At 53.4% G+C, this 13,658-nt stretch overlaps 1 protein-coding gene across 20 annotated transcripts in view; it reads right to left on the bottom strand.

Annotated features, from left to right (window-relative positions):
- Positions 1-13,658, bottom strand: part of MYO18A (myosin XVIIIA) — a 102,275-nt gene that overhangs the window by 28,697 nt on the left and 59,920 nt on the right. For all 20 annotated transcript variants that reach the window (XM_047834081.1, XM_047834090.1, XM_047834086.1 and 17 more), the window contains 9 exons: positions 13,549-13,639; positions 13,058-13,250; positions 12,234-12,320; positions 10,143-10,284; positions 9,828-9,987; positions 8,647-8,833; positions 8,105-8,348; positions 3,773-3,882; positions 608-673 (listed from right to left, as the gene is read on the bottom strand). In XM_047834081.1, the coding sequence (XP_047690037.1) occupies positions 608-673; positions 3,773-3,882; positions 8,105-8,348; positions 8,647-8,833; positions 9,828-9,987; positions 10,143-10,284; positions 12,234-12,320; positions 13,058-13,250; positions 13,549-13,639 (1,280 nt within the window). The remainder of the gene's footprint in view (positions 1-607; positions 674-3,772; positions 3,883-8,104; positions 8,349-8,646; positions 8,834-9,827; positions 9,988-10,142; positions 10,285-12,233; positions 12,321-13,057; positions 13,251-13,548; positions 13,640-13,658) is intronic.

Raw genomic sequence — 13,658 nt, 5'->3', positions numbered from 1 at the left:
ACCCAGAGTTCCCTCCCTCCCTGCTGACAGGTGGACAGGTTCAGAACCCTCTTCGTGGCTCCCAAATGCTCTCCCTCCCACCACAGCCCTCGGGGCACATACGTGGATGCCACCTGTCAAGTCTCAGGACAGAGGGGCGCGCAGGGCTCCTGCCTGCGGGAGGGACGCTCGCCTGACAGCAGTTCGGCAGACCGGCACCCAGACCGGGCGTGCCTGCCTTTTATATGCCACGTTCCATTCAGATGAGGAATCGGGCTTGTGGGCAGGTGGTGCCGGCCCAGCCTCACTGTGTCCTGCTTGCTCTTCTGGGACCCTGGCGGCCCTGGATGACTCACCAAAGGGTCCCCTGGACAACTCCTGCCCTCCCGCTTTGTCCGGCTTTCCTCGCTTCTGTCTCCCCCACTCCCCACACCAGGACTCAGGCCAAGTTCAGGGCCACCTTCCAACCCACTCCCTCCTGACATCACAGGGGTGTTCACGGCACTGAACAAGCCAGTTATTCAGAGGGAGGGAAAGTCAAGTTTGCGGCAGAAGGGAAGGGCCAGCTGTCTGGACAAGGGTGACCGGAGAGGGACGGCCCAGCTGCCTTCCTGTAGGGACAACTCACCCGGCTCAGGCCCATGCAGCAGCTGCTCTTCTCCAGGTCGAGGGACTCCAGCAGCTCCTCCACTGCCTGCAGAGACATGCCCCTGTCAAGGAGGCCAGGGACCACCCCCGTCTCCACGCAGGACTCTGCCCAGTCACGAGCCTTTCCCATCCTCCACTGAGACAGTCTGTTACTTATTCAACAAGCACCCTCAGTGGGCATCTGCAGTGTCAGGCACTGTGTTAGATTCTGGGGACGTAAAGATGACTACGAGAGGAACAAGTTGTCTTGTTGGGGGTGAAACAAGTGAATTAGTGAAGTACACTGAGGAGAGGCACTAGGTCAGACAAGGGAACCATGGAAGGCATCCTGGAGGAGGTGTTGCTTGTGTTGAGTCTTTAGCTACAAGTAAGAATTAGCCAAAGTAGGAGATGGGGCATTTCGGGCAGAGGGACGGGCATGAGCAAAGGCCTGGAGACTACAAGAATGCACCAAGGAAACCAGACAGTTGAGTACATCAGGAGTGAAGGGGATAGGGCAGCTAAGGTGCAACTAGACAGGGGGGCAGTAGCCAAAGGGTGAGCCGCCTGTGTGCTTTGAGAACCCATGGAGGGCTCTCTCAAGGAGGGGCATGATCAGATTTGCATTTTTCAGTGATCCTGCTGGCGCACGGTGGGAGAATGGATGGAGATCCCTTAGGCAGTTACTGTAGTAATTCATAGGAGAGGAGGCTAGAGCCTGACCCACAGGGAAGAGAAAGAGGCGGAAATGCAGATGATGTCAAGGAGGCAGAGCCTTGCCACATGTGAGAGGGCAGGGTAGACGACTGAGGTTTCTGACTTCTGTAGCTAAACAGTTAATGGTGCCATTCTCCAAGGTAGGAAATGGAACAGCAAGAGTAGGTTTGGGGGGCGATGGAATCGAATCAGTTTGGTCTGAACGCTCTGAGTTTGAGGTGTTATAAGGTCAGGTAGAGAAGTCCAAAAAACGGCTAGATAGAAATGCATGTCTGAAGTTCAGGAGAGAGGTCTGGGCTACAGGTATTGATTTGAGAGTCGTCAATACGTAGACAGTAGTTGAAGTGATGGGTGTGAATGAGGTTGCCCAGGAAGAGGCTGTAGAATAGAAAACATGGACGTCCAGGGAGAGCGTCTTAAAGGAAGGGGGAGGTAGAAGAAAGGAAGCTCAGAGGGACAAAGAAAGAAAGAATAGAGAGACCAGAGCAAAGCCAGGAGTGGCAGCAAAGAAACAGAGCAGAGAATGTTTCCAAAAGAACAGAGTTGTCAAGAGAGTCACATGGGCCAAGAAGCACAGAAAAGTGCCCATTAGCGCTGGCAACATGGAGGCCATGGGGCAACTGGAGACCAGTCCCGGGGTGTCAGGGCCAGGATCTAGGCAGCTGAGGGTGGAGGGATGGATGGCGGTGGGACGGGGGCAGGTCAGTGACAGACAACAGTCTGGGGTGAGAGAGGGTTGACGGAAGCCTCCTTTCTGAGCACAGTGTCTGCAGCATGTTTCTCTGTGGACAGAAAAAGGAGAGGCTGAAGGAAGAGGAGAGAGAGAGAACAATTACCACTGAGGGAGCAGGCCTCCAGGGAGCCACCAGGAATGGATTCCAAAGCACAGAAGGAAGGGACTGGATGAGGGGGGGGCTACCTCTCCCACCCGGACAGGAGGGCTGAGGAAGCAAGCACCTGAAGAGGAGTGTACAGAAGGCAGAGGAGGAAGTTGGAACCTCAATTTTATTAGCATTTAGAGGCAAGGTCAGTTGCTGGGCGGATGATGTGGGAAGGTGTGGTAGGGGGAGATTTGAGGAGAAAGATGGAGAATGGAACAGCAGGGAAGGAGCTTAGAATAGGGGCCAGGGAACGATGGGGCATATGAAAAACTTGCTGGGCCATGTCAAGGGCCCCGTTGAGGCTGGAGGCCAGGAACCTGTAGGACTTCAAGTCTACCCAATTGTATAATTTTCTCCCACAGCTCTTGGGAGTCCCAAATGGAGGAGCACAGATGCCTGGAGGCTGGCCCTAGTGTGTGTGTGTGTGTGTGTGTGTTGTTGGGGGGGGGGGGCGTGGGCGGGGGGCGGGTGCCATGGGAGGCTCAGGAGGGCTGAGGGTGACGAAGGCCAAGTGATGGGAGGGCTGGACCATGGCATTGAGGCGGAGTGGAAAAGGAAGGAAAGTTAGAAGGGAATGGAGTGGGGTCCAGAAGCGAGAGGTCTCAACAGGGTCAAAGAGCAAGTGTCCTGAGAGGAGGAGAGAAGTGAGGTGCACAGGTAGAGGGCTGTGGTCAGAGAAGGCCACGTTAGAATTTAAGATTTCTGAAGTGAAGTGTTTCCAGGGATGACAAGGTGCTGGGTGTAGCCAGGAGTGGGAGGCTGGAATAAAGGTCAGGGGTCAGACAGAAGGGGGCTGGGTCATCTACATCCACAGCAAGCTTGCCCAGGACACTGGCAAGTCCTGGATGGAAAGAAGTTTTAGAGGCCTCCGTGAACATGGGTCTGTGACTCAGGGGGCAAGGGGACGGGGGCTTTCTGCCCCATTTGGCCCCATTCTCCCTCTTAGGGAAGCCAAGGTAAGGTCTGAGATGCCTTCAGAGTCAGGCTGGGAGCCTGAGGCCAGAGCACAGTGAAAGAGGGGTCCTCTGCTCGAGGAGCCCTCTGGCTGTCTGCAGGGCTCCTCTGGGGAGTGATAGCCTGCGTGATAGCCCAGAATGGCAGGGAGGCCTCCCTTTCTGCAGCCATGAGTTCACCACCCTGTGCTGACAAGCAGCCCAGGAGCCTCCGGCTTACCCTGGCCTGGGAGGCCTTACCACACCCATCTTCCCCTTAAGAGGGATGCTTGCCTCATCTCTGGACAGCTTCTCGCTGTGGGAACCAGTCTGTGATGTGGGAATTGAGGCTGAAGGGCCCAGGTGCTACCAATGGTACACCCAAAACATTAGTTCCAATCTGCCACCTGGGAGGCTCTTAGACGGCCAGAGCGCTGGCCTCCAGAGGGGGTGCTCTTCTCTGACTCCCCAGGCTGCCCTCTCCCCACCGCCACAGCTTGGCTGCCATGTGCCCCTGTCCCGGCCCCGGTCGGCCAAAACCAGGAGCCTGAGCAAGGGCCAGCCTGGCTCTCTCTAGGGGAGGAAAGGTAGCCGCTTGGAGTGGGGTCTGAAGAGGAATCTGGGGTCCAGACCTACCCGCCTTTCATCCACCACGATGTAGTTGCGCCCATGTTTCTTGGTCAGGTGTGGTGCCAGGACGTCAAAGCGGCGGCGGAACTCGGAAAATACCATGTGGTCAGGGTAACCTAAAGAGAGGGCGGTCCAGAGTCGGTCCTTCAGCACCCCGTCTGCTCCCGGCACGCCCGATGGCCACCGGCACCCAGGTAGCAGGCAGGGACGTCACTGGAAGGGGAAGAAACTCAAGGGGGAGGAGAGGCCGTGGCTGAGGCAGGCCCAGGAAAGAGGGGTGGAGAGGGAAGAGGCAGGTGCAAGGGACAGGAGGCTACCCTCCAGCGGGATTTCAAGGTTACAAAGGGAACAGTTTCCCTTAGAAGGAAGCAAGCTCCTTGTCAGTGAGGTGTGCAAACGGAGGATGGCGGACCACCTGGAGAAGAAAGCCGAGATGACCTCTAAGATGCTTTCTAGGCTCCGAGTCTATGACTCTGTTCGAACCCAGAGAGAACAATGTCTTCAGGGCTTAATAAGGAAACAGAAAATAGGGCAACAGAGAGTAGCTGAGAGGAAAAGTGCACAGGCTTGGGGTTGGAATCCTGACCCTGGCTCTTAGCATCATGTGACCTTGGGTGACCCACTCAACATTTCTTTCTTTTTTTTTTTTTTAGTCACAAAAAACTTTATTTAGAATGTAAAGTTTTGGGAAGTTTGTTAAAAATATCAAAAAGTTTGAAAGCACATGACTAAATAGGATTACGGATCATTATACAACTTAAGTTTTAACCACAATGGCACTAAGAGATTCTATAAAAGGTTATATAATTTTTAGCAAAACTCAGCTCCTTTAATATCGATAAGTTTTAGTTTTCTTAGGTAATTAGAGATCTGATAAAAACAAATATAGAAACCTTGTTTTTCTGGGCAGATAAAGAAAAAAAAATGTTGTGATTTCTTATCAAGAGCAGATCAATAATCTAAGAAAGTCTTCTTTTTAACAGAGAGAAAAACAAAATTTTAATTTTAGACTGGTGTACTTTTTTCCATTTTAGGTTTTTATTTTCATTCTAGTTAGCTAGCATCTAGTATTATATTAGTTTCAGGTATACAATATAGTGATTCAACAATTCCATACATCACCCAGTGCTCATCACCTGTTTCATCCACCCTCCCTAGCCCTCTCTCCTCTGGTCAATTATCAGTTTGTTCTCTCTAGTTAAGAGTCTGTTTCTTGATTTCTCTCTCTCTCTCTTTCCCCGTTGCTTATTTGTTTTGTTTCTTAAATGCCACATGAGTGAAAACTTATGGTATTTGTCTTTTTCTCACAGACTTATTTTGCTTAGCGTTATACTCTCTAGTTTCATCCATGTCATTGCAAATGGCAAGATTTCATTCTTTTTATGGCTGAATAATATTCCATTGTATATATATATACTACATCTTCTTTATCCATTCACCGATTAGAGGATACTTGTAAATAGCATTTATTTTATTTTATTTTATTTTTTTAAATTTACACCCAAATTAGTTAGCATATAGTGCAACAATGATTTCAGGAGTAGATTCCTTAGTGCCCCTGACCCATTTAGCCCATCCCCCCTCCCACAACCCCTCCAGTAACCCTCTGTTTGTTCTCCATATTTATGAGTCTCTTATGTTTTGTCCTCCTCCCTGTTTTTATATTATTTTTGTTTCCCTTCCCTTCTGTTCATCTGTTTTGTCTCTTAAAGTCCTCATATGATTTTTGTCTTTCTCTGATTAATTTCACTTAGCATAATGCCCTCCAGTTCCATCCACGTAGTTGCAAATGGCAAGATTTCATTCTTTTTGATTGCTGAGTAATACTCCATTGTATATATATATATACCACATCTTTATCCATTCATCCACTGATGGACATTTGGGCTCTTTCCATACTTTAGCTATTGTTGATAGTGCTGCTATAAACATGGGGGGGGCATGTGTCCCTTCGAAACAGCACACCTGTATCCCTTGGATAAATGCCTAGTAGTGCAATTGCTGGGTCGTAAAAACTATTTTTAGTTTTTTGAGGCACCTCCATACTGTTTTGCAGAGTGGCTGCACCAGCTTGCATTCCCAGCTCAACATTTCTGACTCTCGGTCTCCTGATCTTTAAATGGTGGACCTACCACTTATCTTGCATGGTAGTCATGGGGCTTGAATGACAAAATATGTAGAAAGCACAGTGTGGCTCACATAATGGGTGTTCAATAAAATGCTACCTTCCTTTCCTCAGTCCACTGAAGCAGGACACAGAAAGGGCACCCTTAGTGCTCCTATCCTGACCTTGAGCCCTAGGCCGAGTGACCAAGACTTATAGATTCTCTTTCCCTGAAGAGTGTTGCCTCTAGCAGAGACCTCCCTAAGGCTTGAGGTGAGGGCAAGGGTCAGATGGCTTCTAGCCTGGAGCAAGGTCGGGATGGTGGCCAGGAGGAAGTTACCCCGAGCCACTTGAGGGAACCAGAGCCCGTGGCAGAGGACCACGAGAGCCACTCTTACAGATTCACAGAATTTAAACTGAAAAGGGGTCTTAGAGCAGATACAACTCATCTTCCAGGCATGGAAGCTGAGGCCGAGGAGGTGGACCGAACGGCTTGCTCAAGGTCACAGAGGCTGCGGCTAGAGGCAGAACTGGACTCCAAAGCCGGGCTCTTGACAGCTAGTCGGGGGCTCGCTCCACTCCACCGGCCTAGCCAGCTCTGGGAAACCCTCCAACTGGGAGATGAGGCTGATGCGTGTGCCCGATAATTGAAACAGGAGGCGGGGGCCGCTGAGGGGCCAAGACAAAGTGAGCTATTGATTGTATCTGAATTGCAATTAAATTGATGGGCCAGGATAGCAGGTCCGGACGCCTGGCATCTTAATTAATCATCAGCGCTATCGATGGTGGCTGGGGACTGGGCGAGGGGAGGGGGGCCTGCCGCTGCTGGCCTCATCGATCTGCTTGTTTGAGTAAAGCACATTGATTTTGGTTCAGAGCGGTAACAATCTGGTTTTGAAATAATAAACACCAACTCCATATCAAGACGTGGGGACAGATCAATGATTTATTTAGAGCAGGGCAGGGAGCCCGTGTTTTGGCTTTGGCTGCTAAGGAAAAGTGATGGAGTCCATGGGGATGCCTCAAGGGGACCTGGCTATGGGCGGTGGGACCCTGCCAGTTCTTCTATCAAAAGGGAAAAGGGCAGAAATCTGGCAACCCTTAACTTCTCAGGCTAACGAAGCCCTACTCAAGAGGCATGGGCTTGGAAGCTGGTCCACCTGGATCAAATCTCGCTGTACCACTCAAGAGCTGTGTGACCCCAGGCAAGCTACTTAACATCTCTAAGCCTCAGTCTCCTCATCTGGTGATGGTAATAGCACCTATGGCTTATGAGATTGTTGGGAAAATTAGTGAGTTAATGTCTATGACGAGTTCAGCATAGTGCCTGGTGTACCGTAAATACTCTAAAGATGTGAACTAGAGGTGATCCTCGAACAACATGAGAGTTAAGGGTGCTGACCCCCTGTGCAGTCAAAAATCCAAGTATGACTTTTAACTCTCCGCCCCCCCCCCCAACCACCACCACCCCAGAACTTAGCTACTAATAATCTACTGTTGACTGGAAGCCCTACCAATAACAGAAACAGTCGATTAACACATTGTCATGTGTTATGTGTAGTATATACCGTATTCTTACAATAAAGTAAGCTAGAAGACAGCAAATGTCGTTAAGGAAGTCACAAGGGAGCAAAAAGACAGGCATAGTACCATACTACAAAAAGTCCGCATATAAGTGACCTGCACTGTTCAAAACCAGTTAGTCAAGGGTCAACTGTGCTAATTACTTTCACCCTTTCCATCACCTCCTCCAGATGGGTCCATAAAAAGGGTCTGTCTGACCTTTCTTGGGAATTTTACGTACTTCAGAAAAATTTAGCACCTCATTTCTCATCGGGGGTGCAGCCCAGCCACCGGCCTGCTCTAGGAGATAGTTAGCACCACTGAGCAGACAGCTTGAGTGGGTCTGTTGCTGTGGGCAGAGCAGGGAAGGGGGAAAGAAGGAGCTGTGTAAATAGGGCACGTGGGGAACAGAGGGGGGTGGTGGTGAGGAGGATTGGAATAGAGAAGGGAGAGGAGGAAGAAGGGGGTCAGCCAGGTGGAAGGAAAAAGAGAAAGGAACAGACTGGGCTGGAGAGACCCCCACTGAGCAGGCACCAGAGGAGGAAAGAGATCTAGGGCCCAGAGGGGGAAGCAGCACCCCTCTAGCCCCATGGGCCCCATCTGGGAGGTGGGGAGGGGCAGGAGCCAGTTCTAGAAAAGAGAAGCAGTAGCTGAGAGGGAGGGAGGCCCACCTTGGCGGTACATGCGCATGGCGTCAAGCAGGCGGGAGCCGCGGAGCTGGGCACGGAGCAGGGGCACGTCCAGCTGCAGGAGCCCAGCCTCGCAGTGGTCCCCCGAGGGCAGGTCCAGCTCGCTGCTGCTGCTGACCCGGCGGGAAGACGCAGAACGGGGCTCCCCAGCCCAGCCCTCTGCTACAGGCAGGAAGCAGTGCACGAAATGCAGCTTTGATTTCTTGATGGTGTCTATGAGGGCGTCCTGCCAAAGGGAAAGAGGCAGGCCTCAGTGGATTCTGATGGCCCGGCCGGGGGTCAGGAGAGCTGGGACTGGCATCAGCATCTCCGCTCCCCACAGGATGGCAGGTGTCCCACCAATGGCCAAGCCATGCCCTCACTCGGCCTGCGTGGCCACTCAGGCAGCCGTACGGAAAAGAGGACTAAAAAAGAGCGCAGTCAAGTCAGAGTGGGACACTGAGTGGGCACCAGGTAAGTTGAGTGTGCCTAGAATGGCCAGAGAAGCCCCGAGAGGGCCCCGGAGCCTGGGCAGGCACACTCACCACCTGCAGCTTAATCTGGATGCACAGAGACTTCTTCTTGACAGCCGCCATGCCCGTGGTGAAGGTCTTCCGCATGCTGGTGGCCCGGCGGAGCGCCAGCTGCGAGCCGCCCTCTAAGCCTGCGATGGAGCCCGACAGCACCGTGGCGCTGCCCGCCCGGCCCAGAAACAGGTTGCTGATGATTTTCCTGCCGGAGGTGGAAGGGCGAAGGAGGGAAAGAAGTCTCACTGAGAGCGTAGTGGAGGCCGTTCCTTCTCCCAGTTCCTAGGACATCCCCAAAAGCCCCATATCATCGTGGCCAGTGGCCTGGGTTATCTGGCCTGAGGCTGCATGTCCCGCACCCTAGAGAGAAACTGTAGACAAATCTTTGAACAGGAAGAAGAGAAAACCACTGGGTGGAGGGGGACAGAAGCCTAGGGGTAGGCAGGCATTGAACACAGTGGAGTGATCTGTTCTTGTCCATCACCCGGGAGGGCAGAGGTCCAGTGTGGCAGGAGAGATTAGAGCCCAGCATCCTCTGCCACGCCATAGAATCTGCATATGACATTTACTGGTTGTTATCTGAGCTCTCCCCCCCGTCCCCCCCCCCACCCCCCAACTGGGCAGGGAGTTTTGTTTTTTTCATTGCTATCTGCCAGGCACCCGGAAGAGTCTCAGTCAAGGAGCAGGTGCTCAGTAGTTATCTGCTAAATACACAAATGAATGACAGGCCTTGTATGACTGAGGGGTTTCTAAGGCTATTTCTGCCTTCTTTTAAAATTTTTAATTTTTAGGGTATTTTAAGTAATCTCTACAGCTAGTGTGGGGCTTGAAGTCACAACCCTGAGATCAAGAGTTACATGCTTTTGTGACCGAGCCAGGCACTCCATTTTAAAGTTTTTGTTTGTTTGTTTTGTGTGTGTGTGTGTGTGTGTGTGTGTGTGTGTGTGTGTGTTTACTACTCCTGCCTTCTATGAAGAACGTGGAGGTGCTATTCAGATTTCAAACTATAGGTCCCTCCAACCATGTCCATCCCACCTCTATCCAGGAGGCCACTCCCAGGCCCTCAAGACCAATTGACCTTGGCTGTCACCTCTCAGGAAGTAGAGGCAATCAACCCTGCTGGTGAGGGGGCCTCTTACACCAGGGAGGCCAAAACCAGCCCTGGGGACGAGACGTGGCAGAGCGAGTGGTGTCCTTACTTCTGGGAGTCCTGCAGGAGCCGGGGGGCGTTCTGGGTGGCCGGGTTCTGTTTCGTGTAGCTCAGCCAGCCAGCTACATTATACTCGACCCAGTTGGTGCCATGACTGTGGCCCAGGAGAAAATGGTGGGGTTTGCTGCTGCGCAGGAGGGGGCTCTGGCCTGAGGGTGGGAGAAGTAAGGTTCAGATCATCAGGGCACAGGCCCCAAAAAAGCCCAGGGACCCGGTGAGCCCTTCCAGACAGTACCATCTAGACCCGTATAATAGTGGGTCCTTCCGAGGGGTAGCAGAAGAGCCCTCCAGGGGTACCACCTACCTTTCTTGTCACCCTCCTGGGGGCCATAGTAGGAGAAAAGGCGCTCCAGGAGGGCATCCTCAGTGGCCCCTGGCACCAGCACCTCCTCTTCCAATAGCCATAGCAGGCCCCTTGCCTCGTCGGTGCGTGCCAGTGAGCGGACCTACGGAGAAGTGAAGCAATGCCCCCGTGTCACACAGAGCCCCTGGCCCGACCACACACCATCGACACGCCACCCATACGCACATGCATTGCAGCTGCTGCCACTCACGGCTGACACCTTGTGGAGCAGCTGCGCAGCAAGGAGAAAGAGGGAGCCTGAGAGAGACTAGAGAGAGAAGCCCACAGCAACACACAGTTCCTAGGAGTCGTGTCCGAAGTCACCAAAGGCTGAAGGCTTCTTGTTAACCATCCTCACCCTCCTGGAAGTGAGGCTGTGTGGCCCTCACTCCCTGGGCATCACCTCCCAGGCAGACTAAACGAGATGAAGTCTGGAAGGTCCCTGGGCAGAGGGCATGGCCCGAAGGAAGCAGTCAATCAGTGATGGCTGGGGTTAACCCTGGGTGCCCTGGCAGCGGGGGGGTGGGGGGTGGGGGGTGGGGGGGGGACGCGGAGAGGGCTCAGAGCACTGCAGGGGGGATTCCTGCAGGGTCATAAACTTGAGCGTCCAAATTGTAAGACAGGCGACTTAACAGATATAACAGCCAAAATGGGAGGAGCTGGGTGACTGCCTAGCAGGTGTCCCCATCTGAGGGAAATGGCTATTTCCCAATCAGCTGTAGCCAACTTCTGTCCTGGAGGAACACTGGCCTAGTGCAGATAAACCTTCCAGCTTTTCAAGAGAAGGTGGAAATACTGAATTCTGGTTTCTAACACCCTACGCAGGCCACACAAACCTGGTCTGACGGTGTCTTTTCTACAGCATTTCCAAGTCTTCCTTGAGCAAGAAGACAGAACCGCCCCCACACCCCCATGCTTGCCTGGCCTTTAGGGACTGGGGGACAAGAGAAGTAAGAAAAGTGCCATTTTCCCTTTCTTTGAACCCAGCTGCCTGCATCTCCTCCCCACCCCCACCCCATGGCTGCCCAAGGGAGCCTGTGTGATTCTCAGGAGGAAGCAGAATGTGGCCAAGCACTGAAGGGCAGCTAAGGTCCCAGACTGGCTGGAGCTGCATGGCAGGACTGGGCAATGAAGGACAGTGTGCAGCAGGCTCAGCACCGAGGGGTCCCTGTTCCAGAGATGCTAAGGCCCATCAGATAGGGACAGCAAAGAAGGGAACACGCTGTCTGAGCCACTGCCACTGCTAAGCCACACGGACTGACTTCCGCATATCTCCTGGGAATGGCAAAGGCTCTCACGGAGGCCGGCACAAGAACCCAGGTGCCAGAAAAAGCAAAGCCAGCTTCCCTGGGGAGACACGGAACTTGGGCACTTTAAGGACTTGTCCCGGGGGATGCTTAATCTCCCTGGGGCCCCACGTCCTTGTAGCATGGCAGGGCCTTCCCACAAGGAAGAGGGAGAGGGAGGCAGGGCTCAAAGCAGAGGAGGGGAGCCTAGCAAAAAATGCCAATTCTCGAGAAAAGTTCCTATGAAACGTCCCTAACTGAAGACAATCAGCAAATGCCAAGTGTTCATCAGGCCGGCCGGTCTCCCAGGCAGTAAAGTACCCAAGATACTAGTCCAAAGTGTGACAAAGCCTGCCCCTAAGGTTGAGGGGTGAGGGCTCACATATATAGCCAGGCACAGATTCCTTGCTTGCACAGGCTCCTCGCCCGTTCTTCTTGCCTGCACCAGTCTCTTGGGGACAGTGGGAGGGATGACTATGTCCTCTGGGTCCAGTCAAACCCTCACCATCGAGGAGGAGACACCAGAGTTCCTGGCTCAGCCAGTCACAGGACAGGGCCTGAGCCCGAGGTGGTAAGGGAGGAGGTCACATCTTCCCTTGTGGCTCAGACACCTGGGGCTAAGGCTGTCACTGCACTAGGGCAGAAGGAAGTGCCACTTCCTGACCAGACCAGCCGAGCAGCAGGTTACAACAGCAAGGGCCTGACTGAGGTTGAGGAACAGACAAGGGGAGAAAAGGCCAGCCCAGGCCCTTGCTGGAGTTCCTACCAGGGACTGATGGGAGGCTTGGTCCACAGCTGCCACAGAATCATCCGTGGCTGGCTCCAAGTCGTCAAATGCCAGCTCAATATTCTCCTAGGAAGAAAGGGAGAGAGGTCGTGAGCACAGGCCCTTTGAGGGGTGCAGCCCTGGGTGATGGCCAGGCGGGGGCGCTGGGATTGGGACAGCTAAAATTCTTTTAACCTTCTTCAATACTGAGGTAAAGTCGCATATTCCTGTTATTCGCACCAGTTGATTAGACTATGCAGAATACCCCTACTCTCGATTTCACACCATCACCCTCGAAACACTTGAAGACAGCTGTCATTTGCCTCGTATATCTTCTCTCATCCAAGGTAAATACGCTCCCCAGTTCATTCATCTCACCTCCACATGAGGTGGGATTTCTAGATCTTGTTCCATGAGGGACACCCTTTCGTGAAGGGGCCCTAGCTAATCACCATCTTAACAGATCAGGAGACAGACAGGGAAGGCCAGGCCTGACACACGTGGAGGCAGGAATTCACGGGGCCTAGGTGGGTGCCTTGAGGGTGGGCACAGAGGGGCTCTCAGGGACCCCGAATGCAGGCGCAGCTTCTTGGAGAGCAAACTCTCCACAGGGTAAGAATGCAGTCTGGGGCAGGACAAGACTACCACTCCAGAGAACACAGAGAGACAGAAATGACAGAGCGAAAGCGAGGAAGGGAGACACCGGTGGGGAAGGTGGTGCCTTCTCTCTCCACAGATGCCCTCCCTGCGGGCGCCAGGGAAGTGAAGTTGGGGGCCGGGGTGGGGGTGGGGCGGGGGCAGGCAGAGGCAAGGTCAAGTGCTACCTCCTTGTATCTTTCTAACTCCTGCACAAAGGTGCGCTCGTGGAAGAGTCTCTGCAGCCGGTCCTGGGCGTAGTTGTGGCATAGCTCCTCAAAGGAGGCTCCACGGGCCGACCCACCCTGCTCAGGGTTCTGGAAGCCCGGAGTGTCCACAATCATCATGGAGCAGAGTGAGTGCTGGCTGGACTTGAGAGCCCTTCACAGGGAGAGCCTGGGTCAGAGCTGGCCAGGGCAGTACCACTGAACACGCTCCACTGGTCTGCCTATGGCGCCCAGGCAGCCATGTTCTGCCCCAAGCCAGATCTCCACCCTGCCCAGGTGCCCACGACCCTGGTGGGGAGGATGTGCCTTTTGTCGCCCGCGAGGACAATGAGCCCTCTGCTGGCGTAGAATGGCTCCACCTCAGCAATCACACCAGCACAGAGGTATCAGTCAACTCCCACCTTTGTCACGGCAGGAAGCTGGTCAGCTCCTGGGCCCTGCCTGGCACTCACCTGTTCACCAGGGAAACGAGAAGGGTGAAGAGCTCACTGTAGAGGCCAGACGCCATGCCCTCTAAGCACTCCAGTGCACTCAGTTTGGGGCCTGTGGGGCAAGAGCATCA

Source organism: Prionailurus viverrinus, chromosome E1 (assembly GCF_022837055.1).
Source record: "Prionailurus viverrinus isolate Anna chromosome E1, UM_Priviv_1.0, whole genome shotgun sequence".
Lineage (NCBI taxonomy): Eukaryota > Metazoa > Chordata > Mammalia > Carnivora > Felidae > Prionailurus > Prionailurus viverrinus.
Note: the sequence above shows the minus strand (reverse complement) of the source record. Positions and strands in the feature narration are given on the sequence as shown.